This window comes from Anopheles gambiae, chromosome X, assembly GCF_943734735.2.
Source record: "Anopheles gambiae chromosome X, idAnoGambNW_F1_1, whole genome shotgun sequence".
Lineage (NCBI taxonomy): Eukaryota > Metazoa > Arthropoda > Insecta > Diptera > Culicidae > Anopheles > Anopheles gambiae.
Window position 1 is genome coordinate 12,593,335 of NC_064600.1, and position 22,861 is coordinate 12,616,195.

Here is a 22,861-nt window from a genome sequence, read left to right on the forward strand (position 1 = left end):
TTATTATTAAATTGTGAGCGATTTCTTCCTGACTCATCATCAAGCGATGCCAAGAGATGGCCCCAATTAACCCGAAGCCAAGCACAACGGGCGAAGGGGGTTGATTAAACAACACAGTTGGTCCATTTCACATTCGCTAGCTACTCCTCCCCCCCCCCCCCCCACCCCTATCCTCTTGATTGCTTTACATCTGTGATGGATTCTTAATTTTCGATGTTTAACGAAAAAGTTGCTATTATCCAACTGCGTCCAAAGACGTCTCAAGGACGGTAAGGGTGTGTATGTATGTGTGTGTGTGTGTGTGTGTGTGCTGCATGTGTTAAGCTAACTTTTTCTTCGAATCATGCATGTTTTCACCAGGTTTCGCTCGCGGAATTGGCTGCAGTGGGATTTCCCCCCCGACAAGGGGGCGTTTAATTTGGAGTTGGCTTTTTTTTTGTTGTGTTGTCTCGTTTTTTTTTCTTTCTTTTTAATTTGTAATTTTGGAAAGATTCACACCGGTGGAACCGAACGGCCTGCTGCCTGACCTCAGTGGGTTTGCAGAGGAAGACGACGGCAGCCCCAGGCAGAGGATCGGGGTGTGGGTGATAATAGAAAACTCAAGCAAAGCTTCAACACAAACACACGGAGACATTGTACGGGGTTTATTTTTTTTTTTTTTTTCATCTTCCATCATTGCCCGGATTGGTGCGAGCAGTATGCAATCGGAGGTGGAGGAAACGGTTCAGGAGGGACAAGGGTACGTGGAGTGGCTGGGGGTGGTGGTGAATTTGATCCGTTTGAGCCCAAATCCGTCGGCGCCCCCACCGGATCTCCTTTGCGTGTGGTGGAAAACCGTTTCACCACTGCGATTTTCCGCCTCCCTTGCCCGCTTACCATCTCTCTCTCTCTATCTCTCGCTACCCTCCCGGGTGCGCACGAAGATTGACGAAGCGCTCCGAACTGGCCTGCTGCGTGGTGCGCGCCCGGAGGGGAGGAAACACCAGCAGCATCGGCAAGCGACCCCACCATCCGGCCGGGGCGATACGGCAAACTCGAAGCACGACGGCGCGAACCTCCCCACCTCCCTGTCGAGAGAGCGGGCCCGAATCACGGGGCCACCGGCCCCCCCCCCCCATCCCGCGCACTGCGGGCACAACGCGGGCACGAAACTATACTATATAGTGGTGCGCTCGTGTGTTTACAAAACTATTAGTTTCGGGCGTTTTACATTCGCAGCTAACATTCGATATCGACGTGCTGGCGAGTGCGGTACATTAGAGCTCGAGCGACCAGCAGCAAAATCGGCAGCCCGACCAAACCCGTCCGTCCCGAAATAACACAACAACAACAGAAGAAAAAAACAAAAGGCAATCACAGACAAAAAAAAGGTGTGTAGTTTAAAAGCGGTGCACGCACGTCACCGCCCAACCATAGCTTGACCATCGGCTCCCCTGTAAGCACGCGTGTTCTACACCGCACAGTAGTAATAAGTGATCCTTAGTAAGAGGAGTCGCCGCAACAGCAGCAGCAGCAGCAGCAAGGCGCTTCAACTATCAACCAACAATATCCTTCCCAGTGATACATCAGCCACCGTTTTGACCGTGTGTGTGATTTTGGTTTCAGTTACTGTTTGGTTGTTTGTTTTTTTTTCGGAAAATCGGTTGAAGTTTTGTTTCTTTGTTTTTGCTTCTGTCACTGATATCTGGTTATCTTGCGTGAGTGATTTCTCGTTCGCTGATAGAGAGAGAGAGAGCGAGCGAGAGGGATATTTAGAGGGAGAGAGAGATAGATATATACGTATCAAAAAGGGAGATAGAAAAAGATTAAAAAAAAAAAGAGCAGAGGGCAGAGGGAGAAAGAGTTGGTGTGCGCGACTTTGAATCGCCTCCCACCCAGCAACACCACCACCACCACCACCACCACCACCACCACCCCCACCACCGCGACCAATAATCGCACGAGGACTCAGCGGCCGAGAACGGTCGCCTAGGGTTGCAGTGCAGCACCAGCCAGTGCGCTCAAGACACCGATCGCAACAACAGCATCGCCCGCCATCCGCCTGCACAAGCTACTGAAACGCGGCCCCGGCACTAGCCCAACAGCGTTACCGAAGTGCGTTAGTGTATAGTTTTGTTGTTGTTGTTGTTGTTGCAACCGACAGGGTTCGACGTGAGCAGCAGCAATCAAGCGGCCAAGCAAAGCGGCGCCGACCGAGCGAAAGGTGAGCGAAAGGTGAGGCCCTTATTCCATCCTCTGCTTCCTCGCGCGTTGCGTTCGCGACGGTGTGCAGAAGGTGAGGTGAAAAAAGCCTTCGCGCGCTGTGTTTGTGTGACTCTATGTGTGTGTGTGTGCGGTGTGTATGTGTGTGTGTGGTCTATCGTAGAAAAAAAAGGAAACTAAGGGAGTGATCGACTGCAGCTTAGCATTGATTTTTCTTTCTGCTCTCTCTCTCTCGTTCTCTCTCTCTCTCTCTCTCTCTCTCAAAATTCCTTTTCCCATGGGGGGGTGGGGGGTTTCGTTTCCGTCTAGGTTGGCTAGAGGGGCAACCCCCGAAAAGGGAAAGTGTTATTTTGCTGCTCGAAACGCTCGCTTTTCTTTCCGCGGGCTGGCGTTAGCGTTATGATCAGCTGCTCGAAACGGTGGTTCGCTTGGAAATGGTTGTAATACTTTCCTCGCAACACCGCGCAATATGGCACAAGCTCGCCTTGGTGGGAGGGCGTAAAACGCAGAAGCATGGAAAGAGGAACCAGACAGAGGGGTTGGGAGAGTGGGGGGGGGCGGCAGGGGAGCCTCACGGTGCTCACGTAACGCGCGGTGATGTACATTTGCTGTGCAGACACACAAATACATTCACAAACACACACACACACACACACACACACACACACACACACACACACACACACACACACACACACACACACACACACTCATAGCCTGACAGCAGCGAGCAAATGAGGAAAAGTGATCCACCCGAGGGACAGTGTGTGCGTGCGTGCGTGTGTGTGTGTGTGTGTGTCCCGCCAGATTACGCCATCGGAAACCGGGTGCCTGACCAGTCGCGCCCCAATCAAGGTCGCGCCCCATTGTACGCGGCACGGACTCGTTTGCTGCTGCTGCTGCTGCTACTGCTCTTACTCAATCTCAAACAAGATTCGTGTGCAGTTGCGGTTGATCCTTCATTTCTCCCCTTTTTTTGTTGTTGTTGATGGTGATCTGGAGATCTTCCGCTTGTATGTACAGCGGGGTGACTCACTACCACGTCCACCAAAAAAAAAAAAAAAAAGCAAAAGTCATGCGCCTGGACTCCCGCGCGGTTTAGTGACATTCATTTTTCGCTCCCAACCGGTTATCGTACTGGTTTGGGAAGGGAGGAGGAGGAGGAGGAGCGGTAAGCGGTGACAACAGGGGTCGGGCATCTGCCAGCTCGGTCGGTGGTGTTCGGAGTGTTTTGTGCCGTTCAATGCGTTTGGCCTCCTTCTCTGCGGCGGGTCCTCCAGACGGCTCTCCGTGCCACCGATTGAGTAACGTAAACGGCCGCCCATTTTTCCCCTTGTCCCCCCCCCCTCCCCTCTATTCGATCCGGTGCGACTCGGGCAAGCCGTTACGGATTGCCGGATCAGTAGCGGCCCGTTTAGGCCGACCGCAATGCTGAAGCTTTGCTAGCGACCTGAGGCTTTACGGTTCCGGAGATTGTACGCACAGGTTTAGTTTTCTCTTTTGCAAGCATCTAGTGGACGGCTGCCACTCTGGAAGCTACTTTTGTTTGCAGGGAAATCACATCAACAGCGCAAGACCCTCCGGTATCACCTTGATATCGTTTCGCATCACACACACACAAAAAAAACCCCTTTCCATTCGCGCTGTATGCGTTTCTTGCGTTCATTCTACACCCCGCACCCAGCATAATTTGTATGCGAGCGTGTTGTACCGCCGAATGGACGGTTTGCCTTGGCTTGGAATGCCGCCATCGTCACCCCGAAAAAGGGTGCTGTCGCCTTTGCGGTTGCTTTCACTTGGCCACCCTTGTTGAAGCTCCCCCGGGGCCGGTCTGGGTAAGAGGAGGAAAAGGAACCAACGGCACAATGGAGCTGCAAAGGAGGAACAAAACCGCCTAGAGGAAGCAAAGGCACAGCCCGAGGGAGAGTGGCAAAACCGCAGCGTGCAAAGCTCGATTACTCATTACAAGAGCGATTGCATGTGTCTCTGTGTGTATGTGTGTGTGTGTGTGGGTGTCGGTAACGTGCCGATGAAGGACTTTCACTGTCCTCCGAACGGGGTTGACATTATGACAATAATACACGTATGATGGCGTATTGCATAACACGCCTCCTGCGCGCTGGGCAATACCCCTGTTGTGCGGTGGCAAGGCAAAATGGCGTTGGTGCCATTATTTGCAAACCTCGGTGGCCGGTTTGATATCCATTTGTTTTTTCTTTCTCGCGCCATTTGCTCTTGTTTGACTAATGGCAGGCGCAGCACATCATTTGCTATCGGTGACTTAGCCCAATCCCGGCAGAATGAATGGCAACAACACGACCTCGGGTTCGCTTTGCAGAAAGGAAACAACTTCAACGCTCGCGCGCACAGAGTTTTGCAAGCGACGAACCCTGAACCGTTTGTTGAACTCAAACGATATTTTTGTTTTGCTTTTGTGTTCCTCTTCTTCTTCTTCTTCTTTTTTCTTCGACCGTTTTTATTCCCCATTGTGTTGGGTTACTTTGTGTCGGTCCTAGGTACCTTTCACTTTCCACCACCAAAGGATTCGACGCGAAATCCTTCCACACGACCCGACGGGCTTCCTGTTTTCGAAAGGTGCCGCCAGTCAACTGCTCTAATTTTGGAGGCCGCCAGCGGGTCTCCTCCGCCGGTGCGCTACCCAGTAGTGTCCCGGTTTCGTCCTTCAAACGGACCTCCTCCCCCCCCCCCTTTCCCCTCCTCTGCATTGTGTGCAAACTCGGTGCCGGCGAGGTCGTTGCCACATATCGGGCCGCTCCGATCCCACTTCCTGATTCCCGGGATCGAGATCCACATTCGCCGTACACGCAGCAATCTTTCCGGCCTCTGTGGAAACTCGCTTTGCGTCTTTTGTCCCGAAACACGACCGGGACAAGACTGGTTCGCGGCAACCCAATGGCATTGAGCCGGTCGACGGGCGGGTGCTTTACGCGTGGAGCCGATAGCATTGGCGTTGGGGTTTCGGGCGAATGCATTTTTGAAGCAAGGAGGAGGAATTTTGACACAAACGACGCGGAAGGTAAACAAAGCCTGGTAGCAAGAAACGATCAATTTTGCTTTTTAATTGCTATTGAAACAACACTAGCACGCAGGCAAACGAAACATTACACACAAAAAAAGAAGTAAATCTCCAATTTCTGACGACCCTCGCGCGGTCAATTGCTGTCCAGGCGTTAATGGTCTTGGTGCGTACATAATTGTCGTATGCACAGCACATCGTAATGCCAGCCACTGCTCACGCATTCACATTTTCAATAACACACAGCGACGAACAAAAAAGATGACCACACGGCTCTAGAGGAAAACGGCTGCAGCTTGGCGGACGTTCGCAGTAGCCGAACCAGTACACGCTGCGGCGGTTGTAGGTTTTTAGAAAGGAAAAAAAAGGGAAAGCCCACTACATCCGGGCCGAATGTGTTGTCCCTTTCGCAAACAACGGCCAGGGAGGGACAAAACAGGGCGTCCTTGTCGTTGTGCCAGTGCACTACTGCTGCTGCGATCGATCGCGATCGTACTCCAAAAAAAAATATGCTGCCATCCAAATGCACCCCGTCACTTTCGGCCGACTCGGCCTCGGTCACCGGCCGTTCCCAACCCCATCGCGTATGAATTGTCGTTTTATGGTTTTTCCTATTTTCGAATTGCTCTCTTTTCGTTTGCAGCACCACCACTACCACCAGCAGCGATGAAGTTCTTACTAGTGACGGCTGTGATATGCGGTGCTCTGGCGCTGACGTTAGGTGTGCCGGTACCGGCGGCCAATCCGGATCCCGCACCGGAACCGGCACCCCAACCAAAGACAGACATCGAGCTGATGAAGATCCCACTCGACGGCGATAAGGTAAGGCACGACCAACGGGGAACCAAGGGGAATATCGAAGACCACATCATCCATGGGTGGTCGTGGTGGTGGCGACGGCGGCTCGATTTTGCCGCCAGCAGCCCTGCGAGGTCGAAGCGCATTCGAGCCGCGCGTGCGTGCGTCTAAAAACAAATTATAGCGCGGCCACAGAAGGACGCTCTGAAAGCTGTGGCGCGAAGGTTAGCGTGTCCAATTTAGAAATTATCGAATCGAATGCACCCAATTACTATTGCCACATGCAAATACACTGTCGGGGCCGCATTTCGGTCAAACGGTCTTGCCTTGCACGGTACACGCGTGATCTTTACAAAAGATGCGGAAACCAATTTCCCTACACGGTTGTGTATGGTATGTTTGAAAACTTTTAATTTTTCACCGAATGCCATCCTCCCCACAAAGTGTTTGGAGTGCAGCGAACGCTTCGAAAACCTATTTCGCCGGCGGTGATGCGGTCGCGATCGCGGAAATGATCGCTATCGTGACGTGCACGAACCAGCCGCCGCTGCGTCCTCGCACGTGTTTTGCTTTATCGGCCCGCCGGGCCAGGTGCCCGATCAAACACTCCACTCCACAAGTAGCAAGTGCGCAAACATATTGCCGACCGAGTGCGGGACCGAGTCCGGGGTAAGCTGTGGCCGGCCAGTCCTTCACGTTGCCCAGCACGGCGAGACGAGCGAGGGGGAGCGCAGGGGGGTGCGAGTATCTGTGCGTTTCAATCGCGCGCTGCGAAGATGTTCCCAACTGCACGTGGCAGCGCAGCACAATGCTGAGAACCTAGCGGTGTCCCGCGAGGGCCAGACACGGTCGGCACGCGAATCAACACTCCCGAAGGTCGCTGAGATGCGTTTAGAGGTTTGTGCTTGTTGCTTGCCGGTACGAAAGTGAACCGTTTGCGGTATCTCTACGATGATCTCATCTCGCAGCCTCCCAGTCCCGGGAGTGTGGAATCGGCGTCGACCATTAGCGGGTGTACTTAACGAGTTTGGGGCTTGGGTGACTTATTGGAGCTGCTTTTACTTTACTGAAAAGGAGCTTTTGGAGTAGCTTTAGTTGCTGTAGGTGCTGTTAGCTGTCGAGAACCCGCTAAAATCGGAAAGGGAACACACATGGTAAAAACAAAAAAACAAGAATGAAGGTAGTACACCGAACGAAGGTCAAGCAAGTCAATCAAGTCAGCACGGAAAGGTTTCCGACCTGCTCCAAATAGTGGATAGACATTTGCATCGCTCCACTAACCTTGGCTAGCCTTAGGTAAAGGAAAGGAAAACTTTAAAAAATAAACAAAGAGCAGCAAGATTAACAAGCTCGTTTGGCTGTTCAACTGTGACCATTTTTAAAACTGAAACGCCTTCGATTATTCAAATTTTTAAGTGACTCAGTAGTAGGCAGTGAGAGAGAGCGAGCACGAGCGAGCGGGATGGTATGAGGGTGACTTTCCAAAAAAAAAAAATAGTGTGACACAATCGGCTACAAGCAGGCGAGCAGAGAGAAGGGAGAAACTTAAACCTCAAACCGTGTATCTATAAACTTATCGTGAACCAGTGAAATTTCGTTTCTCTTCCCACTCTTCGATCGGCTGCAGTTGAAAAGGTCAGCATTGGAACCATTTTCTCCTTGCCTGCTCGCTCGCTTTCCCCCCTCCTTCTTTCTGTCAGCTCGTGCTTGGATGGATTATCACTGGCTGTGCCTTGGTTTGTGCATAAGCTGTCGTGTAACCAACGAGGGCGTCTTTTTTTTTAGGACACCTCAATACACAGGGTGATAACACTCACATTAGCTAATGAACGGGCGAAACGAAATGTCTGCGCACCAGCTCGTAACGCATTTCATAACGCACCAACACCAAGACACACAGAGAGCCGTGATGGCATTGTGGGATGAAGAGGTAGCGATGGTAACAACAACAACAACAAAAAAACAAACAAAGTAGGACATCAGATAGGCGTAACACTGGCAGATCTGTGTGAGCGATCGTTTTGGAGTCGCAATGGCTCCACCAAAAGGAAAGGGAAAGACCTAGAAAAAGTGAGAACTTTCTGTGGAATTATGATGAATAATTTTGGTCAATCTGCCTGGCTCAGTGTTTGCGCCAAGTTTGCATACATAATCCATCCAACGTGCGAGCGCTACACTTTCATAAACCATCATCAGAGTGCCGGCTCGCCACTTTCCAGCAGGATGTCAATTATTGGACCTGGCCATGCTTTTAATACCAAGGGCAATGTGATTACTATGCCAAAACGGTCGCATTCCAGAGCCGGGGTCCTCTTTTGGGGTGAAACGTAACATGTGTGGTCAACCGCTCCTTCCAATGGGTTATATCACATAAAGCAAATTAAAAATCCGTTGACGTCGTTGACGTTGTCTGTCGTCGACTCGCACAGCTGTCAACATAAGAGAGAAGAGTAAAAAAAGAGCTATGAAGCTCTGTTTGTGACAAATAGGAGTCTTCTCTATGCGCGCACGGTACGGCCCCGGTACTGCTAGAGCAGGATGATGTAATGGTTGCGCGTAGCAGGCACTTTTGTTCGTGTTTATTTTTACCCAAAATGTTTGACTTTTTCTTTTCTTCTGCACCCTTTTCTCTGCACTTCATAGGAGCTGGACGTCATTACCCTAGTCAACTCGGAGGATCAGAAAATCAACGAACGCAACAAACGTACCATTGGCATCCTGCGGGAGCTCTTCCCAACAATCTCTCAGGTATGAAATGGCTATCAGGGTTTTTTTTTGTTTTTTTTTTTTGTTATTATCAAACACAGATGATTGTACAGAGAAAACACGTACACACGCATACATACAAAAATATTTTTGTTTAGGGTCAGACTCCAAACTAGATCTAGAGGAGGGGAGGGAAGGATTCAAACGAGCCTTCCTTCCTTGTTGTAGCTAATAGTAACTACTAGTTCGTCGAGTTTTGATGCAAAGATAAACAAGCAGTACAGTACCCAAGCTTCTGACGATTCTATCACTCTTTACGCTCCCCAACAACGAAACCCAAATGTTCATCTGGCTCAATTGTAAATTGCCATTCACCTGCCACCCCCATCATCCCACAAACTTCCACCTCCCACTCCACTGACAGCGTAGATCCCTTTCACTAAAATTAATCAAAAAGAAAAGAGAACAAGTACAAAGTCCTCACATTACAAGCTAGCAGCACTTTGATCCTATTCCACCATGCGAATAGCAGTGGCTCGCTTTTGTTGTATCTGCCTGCTAAAAGAATCGTTCCACTTCATCCATTAGCCTCATGAATGCATCTTACCACCCCACCTCCCCCCATTCACACTCATGTTGTCGCCTTTAAGCAAAACTGGGAATCACCGATCACCCGCCTAGCTTTGCGTCACGGTAGGCACCTTAGTACACCCCGTTGGACAAACTCTCCGGATGATACAAAACAAAGCAATAAGCGCACGTGGCACAATCCTTGCACCCAGTGGTTTCGCTACGGCGAGTCTGTATGTTCAAGCATAGCTTTCCAATTTGGATAAACAATTTTTGCTTCGTTTCGAGCAATCATTCCAATCAGAATTGAACCATATTTTAAGGACATTGCGAGACTGTACGGGGTTTACATGTTTTTTCTCAGCTCTTGTGTTGAAAAAGTTGAAATGATTACAGCCTGATATTCTGCAGCATTCAGTCCAGCCTTCTTTGGTCTGCTGTTAGAGGTATTGCGGAAGCGGAATTGGGTAATTCGATCGACAAACAAACAAAAACGTTGAGAATCGCTGCGCTCCACTGCTATTGCCTGATGGTGTTACGATTGTCCACATCACTTGGAAAGAGGAAGCATTCGGCGTTGTACGTCTTCGGTGTCGGACACATGAGCATTCCCCGCCGTTTGCAAGAAGGTTGGCTTCTTCCATCGCATTGAAGTTGCAGCGGGGGCCCCATCAAACGTTCGTATCGGCCGGTTGCAGTGCAAACGGGCGTGCGAAGGCATCACTAACACCAACGTGTACCGCAGGTTCGAGATCAATCTTCCTATCCGGCCCATGGGGGTTGGGTTTTTCCTCCCACTGGGTGGTACTGTGTATCGGGTTTGTTGCTGCTGCTGCTGCTGTTGTTGTTGTTGTTTTTTTCATTTTTCGTCCATTTGGTTGCCCCTCCCCACCCGGCGGATGCAAAGGAACTGCTTCTGAGCCACCTTCGGCAAACCCTTCCGCTCCCTCTTCCGCCCGTCCGTAGCAGCAGCGGTTTGGTCGAAGGACAGCAGGCTTACTGGAAGCCGTCCGTACGTAGTGAGCGGAGGGGGATGGAGGGGGAACTTGGGGCGCTCCATGCTCCGTCAACCGGGCCGCAATAACCAGCCGATGGCGTCGACGGGCCGGGCTGCAGTAGTAAAACTACTTTCATTTTTACAAGTCCAACAGTCCAACCCCTGAGAACGGTGCCGACTTCGCCTCGGGAGTGGAACCGGCTCGGCCAGCAGCCATCTCTGGCTGGCGAGTTGGCGTAGCTCTCTTTCTCTCGCCCCCTCTCCCTATCTCTCTGTAATGCGTGTACCTTCGACACTGTCATCATAAGCGGCGCAATCTAATAATCTGGTTGCATATCACGAGTGGCCCAATTCTCTGCCCTCGAGTGTGGGACCTTCTCCAGACCCTTCATTTGTTCTCTAAAACCGACCAAGTACACAGATCTCACCAAGAACGGGTAACAGAAATAACACCAACGAAGGAAAAGTGGCTAGAAGCGAAAATAACCCCGAGAAGATCTCTCCACGATGAAGCATTACAGATACTACAACCGATCCACCGGTTCCAGCAACTTCCGCCAGTCCACCGATCGATGCCTCATTGATATCGGGATCGTGCCTCATACTCATTTCATACATCAGCGCCACCGACCGAGTCGTCACCATTATCCATGAACCATCATCCGTCATCCTCCAGTAGGCGCCATCTGTCATTCGACATCCAAACCAACCAGTAAACAAAAGTTGTAGCTCATCGTTCGCACTTAAAACCGTCATCACATCTACACGCCATCCATCCCGGACACCCGGAACAGTATCAGAACTCTGGCAATCATCTTAGCGTTTCTTCGCGCGAGACCCCTCGTACTCCAAAGCTTGTTTGCTTGCAAACCGGGACATCTCTGTCTCCGTTTCTCATCACGTACAATAACTCATTCTTCATCATAGTACCTTTGACTTAGCGTCTACTGCCCATCGGATTGACCTTAGGGGGTTTTGTTTTCTTGTTAGAGCTATCTCGAAACATTTCGGAACAAAAACCTGCCAACTTCAAGATTGGCAAGATTGTAGTAAACACACGACAGACATTGCGTGCCGAATGAGGTTTGGTTAAATTTTAAAACAATCAGCAGAGCATTCTGGCGCACGACACACGAGTAGTACAAGTACAAAACCCGCAGCCCGACCAATCTCGCAAATAGCACAAGTGTATCAGAAAGTTAATTAAAGTCCTCCAAACCCAATATGCCTTCCCAACCACACGCGCGCGCGCTTGCTGTACCTCGGGGAAACATACGCACAAACTTCGGCCGCTTCACGTACTGACCCGTGCGACGTGGGCACTAAAGATTCTGGACCAAAAGATACAGATGATCACGTCCTACCTGTTCCGCACGATCGGCCCGATACTGTTGCGCAGCGGGCTCGGCCTGAGCGGCGGCACCGGCGGCGGGAACAACAATGGTGGCTCCAGCTCGGGCGACGACGACGACGATTTCGACTTCGACGACGACGACGACAGCGAGGACAGCGGCAAGGACAGCGGCAAGCCGAAGGTGAGCATCTCCCTGCCGACCTTCCCGCCCTCGGACGATACCGACGATCAGGCGACGACCGGTGCACCCTCCCTGCGGCTCGGCGACAGCGACGACCGGAACGAGGTGCGCAAGCGGGCCACCGTCACTGCGGCGACCGCGACCGAGTCGGCCAACGACCGGATCGACCTGCTTGCAGGACAGTTCGGCGAGGCGACGAGCACGGGCGAACCGGCGGCGGACGCAGCGCCGACGACAGCGGCACCGACCACGACCAGCGCCACCGAGTCCAATCTGGTATGAGTGCGATGAGTGGCAGAAACGGTGCCCGAATGCGGCCCCGTTTCTCTTCGGCTTCCACGCGGGAACGGGAAGCCTTGCTGGGAAGGCAAACGCAAAGCAAAAACAAATCAACCCGCCCCATCTCAGCTCCCATTTACTTAGCAAAGAGGTGCAATACAGCTGGTAGACCTTAGCTGGGCTGTAGTATCTCTACATGGCTCTTCCTTCTATCCTTCCATTCTAAATTCATATGGCCGCTCTTATACCTTAGTGCGTAGCTAACAGAGTACTTTTAGCATTTAGCTTCTAGCTACCCTCACTCTCACTCTCTGTCTCTATATCTCTGTACGCATTCGATGCGAGCTCCGGGCATAAAAACCAAACACAGGGTCCAGTGCTCTGTCGACCAGTCTAGGGAAATTTGGCATCGTAAATCGCATCTGAGGATGGTCTACTACTTCGGTATCTTACAACCCGGCAGGAAGTGAATTCTTCGTCACCTCCAACGCGATGGAGTCGTCTACCGTGTGGAGGAGGTTTTCTGTCATCCATAAATCGTTTCTTTAATCTATTTCTGTCACTCTCACTCTCTCTCTCTCTCTTTCTTTGAATATTTTGGTTGATAGGTTACTGTACCACTTTTCTATAGGTTAAGTCTAATCCCCAGGACGTGCTTCTGTTCATAGCATTCTCATCGCCTACGCTGTGAAGCATAGGTTCTTTCTTACCCACTGTTTGTCGTTTTCTCTTTCACTCATCCACGCTCTTGCGAAGCTCTTTCGCATCCTTCTCTGTCTCTCGCTCATTCTCTCTGTTTTCCTTTTGCTCCCTATCTTCTTCTGTTGACCTAAACCATCTCCATCAATCATAGCCTACAACTTGGCGGTTCTTCCAAATCCACGATTCTTTCGTTCTCGTTCATAGTATCATCGGTGCACTGTTTTCTGCATTTAGCTACTATTATTATCAATTTCAGCAAAGGTAGACAGCATGAGTGTTTCCCGTTTGCAATGGGAAAGGTGTTGGTAACTACTATTCCAGACTACGCCGTGGTCTGCTCAACTGTTTTGAACGCATTTGGCTTTCACGTTTCACCCTCTTGCACTCGGTTTTACCTCACTTTGTCACATCATCAGTTTGCAGTACGCTATTCCTACACATTCCTGGACTCCTTTTTGTTCTATGTAGCCCACTTTATTTTCTCTGTTTCGCACTCTCTCTCTCTCTCTCTCTATCTACACAAAATCCTATTCATCAGCTCATTTTTATCTTCTGTCTACTCTGTGTTACGAACTCATGATCACCATTCCAAAACTTAAAAAAGAAAACCGTATCGTAGTCATTAGTGTTTGGCCCTCTGGCGGCATTTTTTTGTTTGTAGTAGCCTACTTAAGTATTTTGCGTAGTACCAGCAGATAGGAGGGGTATACAGAGACGATGTACAGGCTATTCAACAAATATATACATATATGTATACATGTACATGCATATATATCTATATGTATTACATTAGTTACGTTGTAAAACCTTATCACAGCGTCTTTCATTTTTGTTTTTGCATGCAATGAACCTATCAAATTCCCTATCATTAACGCCATATCCATCTCTTCATCTCTTCCATCCTGTCGTGTCGCTGTGGGCGTGTGTGTGTATGCGTGTGTGTATTCTGTGTGTTATTCGCCACCGCCTATGGATCGAAACCGTTGCCCCCGGCCAACTGTACGCCACACGCCTTGAAAACAAAACAAAAAAACATGTAAAATGCAACATTACCAACATCATCGAACTAAAACACTCAACCGTTAAAAAAAACCAACTCCCCCTCACCCATAATACTCACCATCATTGGGCATGAAACTGTTGTACGGCGCTGTATCTCCTTCCTTGTCCTCATCCAACAACCAACAACAAACCAAACAAATGTAAAACACACTCCCACCACACCGAACGTTCACGTCCGCCGCCTTGTGACACTCTGCGTGCGACTTGTGCGAATCACGGCAGATCACGACTAACGAGAACGCCAACACGCTCGAGGGGCTCGATCTGGCCGGCCTGAGCGACACGCTGAATGCGATCCGGGTAGCCCGCGCCACCGGCGAAGAGAAGGCGGCCTCGTCCAACGACCAGAACGCAGCCGAATCGTCCGCCAACAGCTCCAGCCTGGACGAGCTGACGCTTGACTCCGAGGGTAACGATGAAGATCGCAACAAGAGGTAGGATAAGGGTAGGGCACTCCGCTGCAGAACCGTTTTGATGTTTATATCTGTTTGTTTTTTGTTTTTTTTTTTTAACTCTTCCAAACCTAACAGATTCCTGTCTTTCGGAGGTAGCAGCGGCGGCGGCGGTTCCGGCAACTTCCTGTTCGATATCATCCGTGTAAGTACTCGCGTGGTAAAGTCTTTAGTATTGGAGTACTCCGTACGTAAACGCGTACGATGTACGTCCTCCGACGGAGTCTCTCCGTGCACTGTATAACACTGCCCGTTACCCGGTACACTTGCACTTAGAAACAAACACATTCAGCTGGATGATGGTAGTACCAAACGTCAAGCGAGGATGAGAACCACAGGCCAACCGTGAAGTGTGGCGAGACAGAAGTACAGGAAAAATTGAAATAGTGCGTGAGTGCCTGGAGAAGCTTCTCCAAACATCTCCCGTCACCTTTTCAGTTTTTCTCACGCTCTTACTCACAGCTGTGTATCTCAGTACCTCAGACCTTAGACATTAGAGTGCCAACCTTCCTACCTGATTCAAATGTTACCCTAATTACACGACAATATCATTCCCAAGACAGTACAGGAGACATCAACAATTGCACGCACGTACAACAACGCACTTCTAGTAATGGGTGTACCACCTTCACCAGCAATTCTGTCTCAACCCCATTCCTTCTCTTCAACAACCCCCGCAACTGCTCTACTTCTTCATCTCCTGTAATCCATTATTACCTATGACCACCTCTCTCTACCACTACTGCCATCGCAGCATCACACATCTATCGCATAGGAACGCATCGGGATTCTACTATTCTGCTTAGAATGCTCGCCTCCAATTTTGACAGAATCATTTGAACTCCTCTCTCTATCTCTTTCTCTCTCTCTCTCCACCCCTAACGCCCCCCCCCCCCCCCCGCCTTTCCATCCCCCTCCCTTTACTCACAACACGGCAAAATTGACTACATAAAATTAAAGACCGATCGCGTTGTCATCAATGCACGATGGATGCTGATGGTGGTGTCGATGGGGAAAACCAAAGATAGGAAAAAAACAAACAAAAAAACATAAGCTATAAAAGGTGCTGTGGTGTGACGTCTCGCTTGTTCAATCTGGTTCGCATTTGAAATGGCAGTACAGTAGCAAAGCGAAAGGAACAAAACATAAAAAAAAAACAAACAAACAAACAAACAAAATGCTAAACTTTGTAGCATCTGCAAAAACTGAACTGAACGCATCCACTCGCATATTCCAACACCAGCGGGCAGCGGACCGTGCCGCGCGTGCCGCCGGAACCGTGTATCGGGTCGTGGCCGGCACCGAATCGCTGACGACCGCGCTAGAGACCGACGACAGTAATGACGATGGACATTCCACTTCCTCTTCTGCCACCTCTCATAGCCACTCTCCGGTAATTAGACCCTTCAATTAATACCATCAAAAGAACAAAACCAATACAACAACAACAAAAAAGAAAGCAACCACCCGTCCCCTTCAAAATCCCGCCCAATTTCCATCCCTCTAAACCCCCTCCTTCCAAAGACCCTTTCTTTACTTTCCAAACGGTATACAAAAAAAAACAAAGTCCAACTTCAACGTTTCCGTTCTTGTTTAACCATTTGCACTCCGCGAAAAGCTATCTGACTTTTCCCTCCCTTTTCCCCTCCCATCCTCAGATCCTCTCAATTAATCATTACTGTAAAGCCTTCTTCCCTTCCTTTCGGTACTTGTGCTCACGCTTCATGTTTTAACGCGTTTTCGTACCTGTTCCGTGTTTGGTCAGACCGATCCGGTTCGAAGGACTAAATTTTGTACCTCATGTCATACTCATGCCGCTCACAGTTGTACATAAAACTATCTTCAGTGCCGTCCCTCTATTCCTTTCCCCTCAATTCCATTTTCTCTTTCACTCTCTTTCTCGATCTCTCTCTCTCTCTCTCTATCTCTCCATTGTAACGTTTTAGATTTTAAACATAAAAAATATAATCTATTTTATTGAAAACAATCTCAAGTGGATGCTTTTTCTCTCCCTCTATCTCTCTATCCGGCCATCTCTATCTCTCTCTCTTTATCTTTTCACTTCCTTTTCTCTCTTCTCGCCGTTTGCAAAAACTGCTTCTTTACACGGCACGCTGTGGAATGATCCTCTGTCATAGTATTGTCACAGGTTTACTAATTATTCTCAATCACATCATCAAGTTTAACTCATGTTCAGTTACTCAAATTTGTTTCATCCTCTATTACCCGGTACTGTGTTTTGAGCTTTTACTAGATGTTCTACATTGTTCCATTGTCTCTGCTTTACATTCCCTCTCACTATTCTTTTGTACTAAGCTACCATAAACAATCCCTCTAATATCTATACTAATCCTTAAGAAACTCTTGCTGCTCCGATTTCCGTTTTCCAGATATCTTACGAGCTTGTTATCTTAATCGCCCGAGCATACAACACTCTATCTGCCTACTCGACTTAGCTTTACAGCTCTCCCTCTCTCTCTCTCTCTGTCTCTCTCTCTCTCTATCTCTCTCTCTCTGTACCGATGTAATTCCCTTACCAACTCATTCAGTTACCATTGCACACCTGTAACCAAATTAATCCAGTGCCTGCCGTGAAATACGATACTGTTTTTACGTGCTATCGCCACTTTTCACCCTCTATGTCCCATCTATGTCCCACCTTCCTATGTTCCCAAATCTTCCCAAACTCCTAGACCCGTTTACCCTGTTCCCCCAAATCCTGTCGCAAACGATTCCCAACAGACTATCGAAACGAACCCAAAATATGGAAGAATATTGCCAAGCGCGCCCGTCCAAATCAGTAGCCGTTTTGAGCTCCTTTCATGATACATGACTTTGACCACCATTACTGCGCCGGTGAAGTGTATGCCGAACGAACGAGAGAGAAAAAAAACACGCATTCCTCAACCTTACGTCAACCTACTGGATATCTTCGTAAGACAAAGCGCGAAAACCAAATAGAGCAGTCCTGCCTGTCCCCAAAAAATTGCAGCCCCGAAGCGGATAATGCGTAACCTTAGCAAATAGTACAACTATAGTGGCCTTCACAATGTTTCACGCACTACATTTCCCTTATCCTTTCGCTCACATGAATTGTTGAGGATTTCAAATTATTTGTGTAAGAATGTTCCGTGTGTGTGTATGAGTTAGTGTGAATGTTTATAGGCATGTGGCTGAATGTGTGGATGTATTAACGTTTGCGTGGTATGTTTTTCGCTTAGTAGTCTGGTAGCATTCCTGATAGAACGGGTTTCCTACCAGTGACCGTACAATCGATATAATGCCCTGTTTCTAAATGACCATCAGCACACCTGCGCATGTAATTGTATATACAAAAAAGCTTACGTTCAATAAGGAGGTCTTCGACTCGCTCCCATTAACACCACTGTCATTGCTCCTCCAGGCGCTTTTCTGTTGCGCGTGAGACACTAAATCTTGCCCCTGTACTAGCTTTCTCTTCTTCTTACTAATCCATACTGTGCCCACACTCCCACTAATTTCCATCATCGTGCCGAATTCCCCTTCTCTCTCTCTCTCTTTCTTTCTCTCTCTCTCTCTCTCTCTCTCTCTCTCTTGTCTGTCATTCTTCTCTTTCATTCTCTCTCCCTCTCGATTTCTCTGACTCTTAATCCATCTCATTGCTTCATTTGCGTTCAACCAAGCGCGATCCGAACCAACGCCATGTTACATCATTCTATTAGCTAAGCTAGAGATCCTTTTGACACGTTCACCCTCACTGCACGGCCTTCACTGATTCCTTCTTCACGATCCGCTCACGTTGCAGCTTGTCTCGGGCAGCTCCGGCACGGAACAGAGCGACGAGAAGGCTCACTCCCCGGACGACCACGACCTCGGCAAGGGAGACGGCTACACCGAGGGCATTCCCGGACCGGTGACGCGCCTGTTCGTGCTGGCCAACCGTGGTCTCTCCAACCTGATCCAGGATCTGATTCTGGTAAGCTCCAACAGCCGTCCGCTACTGCGTCACGACCTGCCCCCGCTCTACACGGCATCACACCCTCACACTCATCGTGCAATCACCTTACATTCCCATGTTTGTGCCTCCCCTTTCTTTTTCTTTCACAGCGAATCGCACAAACCAGTGAACGAGTGGTTAACTTTAAAGCACGCCTAATTACGTCACTCATCTAAGATGGTTTCCAAGTGTGTGTGGGTGGTTGTGTTAGCGGATGGCCAAAACGGGGAGAAGGATCTACCATTCTTCAGCGTCCACAATTGCCTTCCCGACTCCTGTTCACCGACACTTACTCCCTACTAGCTCCTCTTCATCCTAGCTCCTTTTCGTGACCTGATCATCATCATTGCCGGAAAAAGAGAACAAACAAAAACATCCACCAACCTATCCAACATCTTAGTAACCTTACATCAGGCATCTTCCCCAACCACTGGGATATCCCTTGTCATCTTCCTTGCAATGGTGGAACTGTTCTGCCTGACAAAGCGTGCAGCTTAGTCCGTCCAAACTGTTAGCGCCTACCCCCAAACCCGGGGAATGTTCCCTTCATCCTGATCATATAGTTTCTCCTCAAGCGCACATCGCATACCGTTATTCCCTCTCATCGTTACGTCCTATTTGTTGGTAGCAAAACAAGAACGCACCCATAAAACTCCTCTTGCAAGATCGTCAGTGCCGTGTGGTCGCCACCAACACTCATCACTTGTCGCAATGTCAGTCAACGTAAGGCAACGAAACCTAAGCGTTGCTTTTAGGTTTTTCAATTTTCAATTATTTTTTTAACAACCCAAGAAGACAATCTGTAACCCTAGACAGATTGCTCCATCAAAATTTGTGGTCTCAGTCTCAGCATATGCTTGTCAAAATATGTATCTGCAGCCGATGCTGTTCGAGGCGAGCAGTCCCGCCCTACCGACGCTGCCGCCCCTTGACATCTCGGGCACAATGACGGGCATTTCGAATGAAATCACCAACGATACGCAAGCAATTGCGAACGAGCTGCAGAAGGAAGTCGCGGTGCTGAAAACGTTGGCAGCACCGATCGACATTGGGCTGGCGCCCGGACTGCAAAGTCTGGTGTCGTCGGGCTTTGGTGTGATTCCCCCGCCTGAGCAGCCAACAACACCGACGACCGTGTCGGATGGCAAGCCGGACAAACTCAAAGAGCAGAGCACACCGCCGCCCTCCCAACCAGACGAACCGGCGCCCTTCTCACTGACGTCTATTTTTGGATTCTAGTGCATCGTTGAGTGTTTGATTTGCTGAGAGCGAAGTGAGTCCCCGGTTCGGTGAGATACTCGCTTCGCTTTGTTCTGTATTTGATGCTTGATGTATGGTGACTACATCAGTTGCAGACGACACTGCTACTACCAATCACTACCAATCGCAAAGTCCTAGGACGAACAAGCAGAGCCGGCCCAAGATGGTGTACAGCTTCACGTAAGGCATCAAGGGTTTGGTCAGGAACACACATCAACATCGCAGGGGAGGATGTACTAAGTATATTGTTTGTGTGTGTGTTGACAGGATTAACTTTCCGGCAAAGGAGCAAAACAGGATAATTTCTTAGATATTTTCAATTCATACACATCAACCACCATATCACGAAATGCGACGGCTCTAAGCATGTAGGTTTTAGTGCGCCGCATCAGTGCCTTTTGTAAATATTTGTCAATTTTCATCTCTTCATTTTTCTATTCTCTTCATATTCTATTTCTCTTTTTTCTTACTTTCTTTCCACATTTCTCCATCCTTTCTTACCATCATCTTCCTTCACTGTGCTGTAACTGTTTTCCTAAACTGTCTATTTTTCTGTTCTTTCTCTTTGCTCGTTCGACACATTCGTTTGTTTATACTTGGCAAAACACTTTCCTCGCTAGTAATTTATTCACTCTTCTGAGGTAAACAAAGCATCTTCACTTGTTTTTCTTCTCGTTGTGAACTATTTCCACCCTTTGGTTTTCTGTTTTTTACTCTATCACTCTATTTCTACTGTTCTCTACTTTCTTTACTTTATCTCTATATGCTCTATGCTCTATGTCTTCTTCGATCATCCACATTAAATAAAATGAAATCAAATTTACGGAAATGTATCATACTAGGCGTTTGTTTGTGGAATTGTAGGCAAGGAATAATGTAATGAATTTTTATTTTATTTTTATTATTATTTTTTGGATGAAGGTGACACTATTATTCAACTGAGATTGTGTAGGGTTTTCCTTGGAATCGTGTATTTTTCTTTCTCTCACCTTGTTAGGTTACACTTATTGCTCAATAACGCTAAAGCAAAGGCTTCCATTAGAAATTCAGTCACAGAAACAGCAACATCCACGTCACGCGCATGTGGCGTGGAAAGTATCGCTAGGTTACCTTTCTTTCAGTCCCTTTTAACGTCACCAGACTAGCCCTGTTCTATTGTTTCTGCTATTTGTTTTTGTCTAGCAAATGCCTTCAGCCTTCTACGCGCTATTACGATCTAGAAAAATAAAGTGATTATTTTTTATTACTGAACAAAAAAAACAAAAACACTAAGGAAGAAGGAAAGCAACAACTTTTGAAAAAAGCATAACTATCAATACTATATTATTTACGTATGTATGTTGTAATGGCGGACAATTTTTAGTTCTTATGGAAAGGCGGAAAGAAGGAAGCGAACAAATTAAATAAAAAAAATGAAATTATTTAAATGCGCTGTGTTACATATTCTTGTCTTTGGTGCTCTAAATATATCACCCAATATTACGGATCTTTCCTGTGCAGCTAGCATTCTTCTCCCATGGTTTACCAATTCTGAACACACTTATGAAATCGGGTATTAAATAAATAAATTTATGAAGAAAGACCTGCGCTATGTATTTGGAAGCACAGGCTATGTATTTGCGCGTCGTGCAACAACAGAGGAATCAATCAATTCCAAGACAGCTTTGAATTTTAGATCAGTTTCAGAATCAATACCAGGACTGATATGGGTCCAGTATAGTGATGGTTAAAGTTAGCACAAAATCCGGAGTTGAAAATTCGGAGTCGACTCCGGAAGCTAAGTCCGCCCTGCATTATCCGGAGTCGTCCGGAATCGTCCAGAGTCATCCAAGGGGTCGTCCAGAGTCGCCTGGAGTCATTCGGAGTCATCCAGAGTCATCCGGTGTCGGCCTTCGAAACAAAGGCCTTTATACGAAGTGCACACGCAAAGTGAAAGACAAAAAACGCAACGAAATGAAATGCCTGATGCCAAGCACATTAAACCACACGGTTCCTGTTCGATCACGGACTCCGATCGATGCCGATTCCGATAGACTTTAGACGACTCCGAATGACTCCGACTCCAATGGACTCCAGTCGACTCCGGACGATTCCGAACGACTGCGGACGACTCCGGACGACTCCGAACGACTCCGAACGACTCCGAACGACTCCAGGCGGATCTAGTGGTTCCATTTTGACGGCGTCGGAATCGGACTAACAATACTCGGAGCCAGATCGGAGTCGTGGGTGCGCTCCAGAGAGCACATCACAAGTCCAGTATCAATTCAAGGACTGGTACGAGTTGGTGCTAACTGTTCCAGAATTCGTATTGGATCATTATCCATTCCAAGACAGATAGGGATTCGTGATCAGTTTCAGGACCGGCATGAATTAAGTATCAGTTCCCAGTTTCTCAGTTGCTCTCCATTCCAGCACCTGATATCCTTTTTAAGAGAGAAAAGGATTTTTCAACAATTCCAGGACCATTGTCGGTTCGGGATCAGATCCAGTACCGGTTGGACTTCAATATCAGATCCAGGAGCAGTAGGGTTAGCGATTGATCAGAGTAACGGCATGGGTTCAGTGTCAATTCCGGTACCGATATGGTGATTAGTTCCAGGACTGGTATGTGATCAATATTTGTTCGAGGACCTGTATGGGTCCAATATCAGTTTAAAAACCAGTATGAGTTTTAGTATGAGTTATAGTACCGGTATGAGTTTAGTATCAGTTCCAAGACCAGTTTGGGTTCGGTATCAACTCTAGGACCTGTATGACTTTGCTTCCAAGACTAGCATGGATTGGTAACCAATGTCAGTACCTTTATGGATTCGTGATCAGCTCCAGGACTATCATGCGATCAATGTTTGTTCCAGGACCTAATCAGAAGAAGTATCTTTTGAAGTGCAACTTGAATGCAATGGCATTTGGGAACACCGTTGCATAGCCCTGTATCCTAGCCACATTGATTCGTTTTCTTAAAATATATATATATATATATATATATATATATATATATATATATATATATATATATATAGATACTCCTAAGCCCACTGTAGATAAATCAGTTTTATGTCGCAATGCAACTTGTAATAGAAGTTCTTGAGTAAGTCTTCAAATCTTCAAATTCTAAGGAAATAAACGAGAAGCTTAATTCCAGAGAAAGAGCTCACCTGGAAGTTAGTCACCAACTAAGAGTTTGAGAATATGTATCAAAAGGGTATCATTTCCAACGTAAACCAAATGTTTTAATCTGCATCCGAATTTCTGTCCCTTGTTTTTAATTGAAACGCAAATATT

General features: G+C 48.0%; 1 protein-coding gene across 6 annotated transcripts; it reads left to right on the plus strand.

Annotated features, from left to right (window-relative positions):
* Positions 1 to 1,189: 1,189 nt before the first annotated feature.
* Positions 1,190 to 21,003, plus strand: LOC1272284 (dentin sialophosphoprotein). 6 transcript variants are annotated; one of them, XM_061663251.1, is made up of 9 exons: positions 1,190 to 1,370; positions 5,883 to 6,061; positions 8,681 to 8,785; positions 11,639 to 12,121; positions 14,111 to 14,322; positions 14,419 to 14,485; positions 15,584 to 15,733; positions 18,125 to 18,295; positions 18,427 to 18,674. In XM_061663251.1, exons 2-9 carry the CDS (start codon positions 5,906 to 5,908, stop codon positions 18,490 to 18,492), a joined length of 1,410 nt encoding a protein of 469 aa, XP_061519235.1. In that variant the 5' UTR covers positions 1,190 to 1,370; positions 5,883 to 5,905; the 3' UTR covers positions 18,493 to 18,674. The 6 variants fall into 6 exon arrangements, with proteins under 6 accessions (XP_061519235.1, XP_061519239.1, XP_061519234.1 ...); XM_061663255.1 differs by lacking the exon at positions 1,190 to 1,370 and adding an exon at positions 1,448 to 1,585; XM_061663250.1 differs by lacking the exon at positions 1,190 to 1,370 and adding an exon at positions 1,859 to 2,214.
* The last annotated feature ends 1,858 nt before the right edge of the window (positions 21,004 to 22,861 follow it).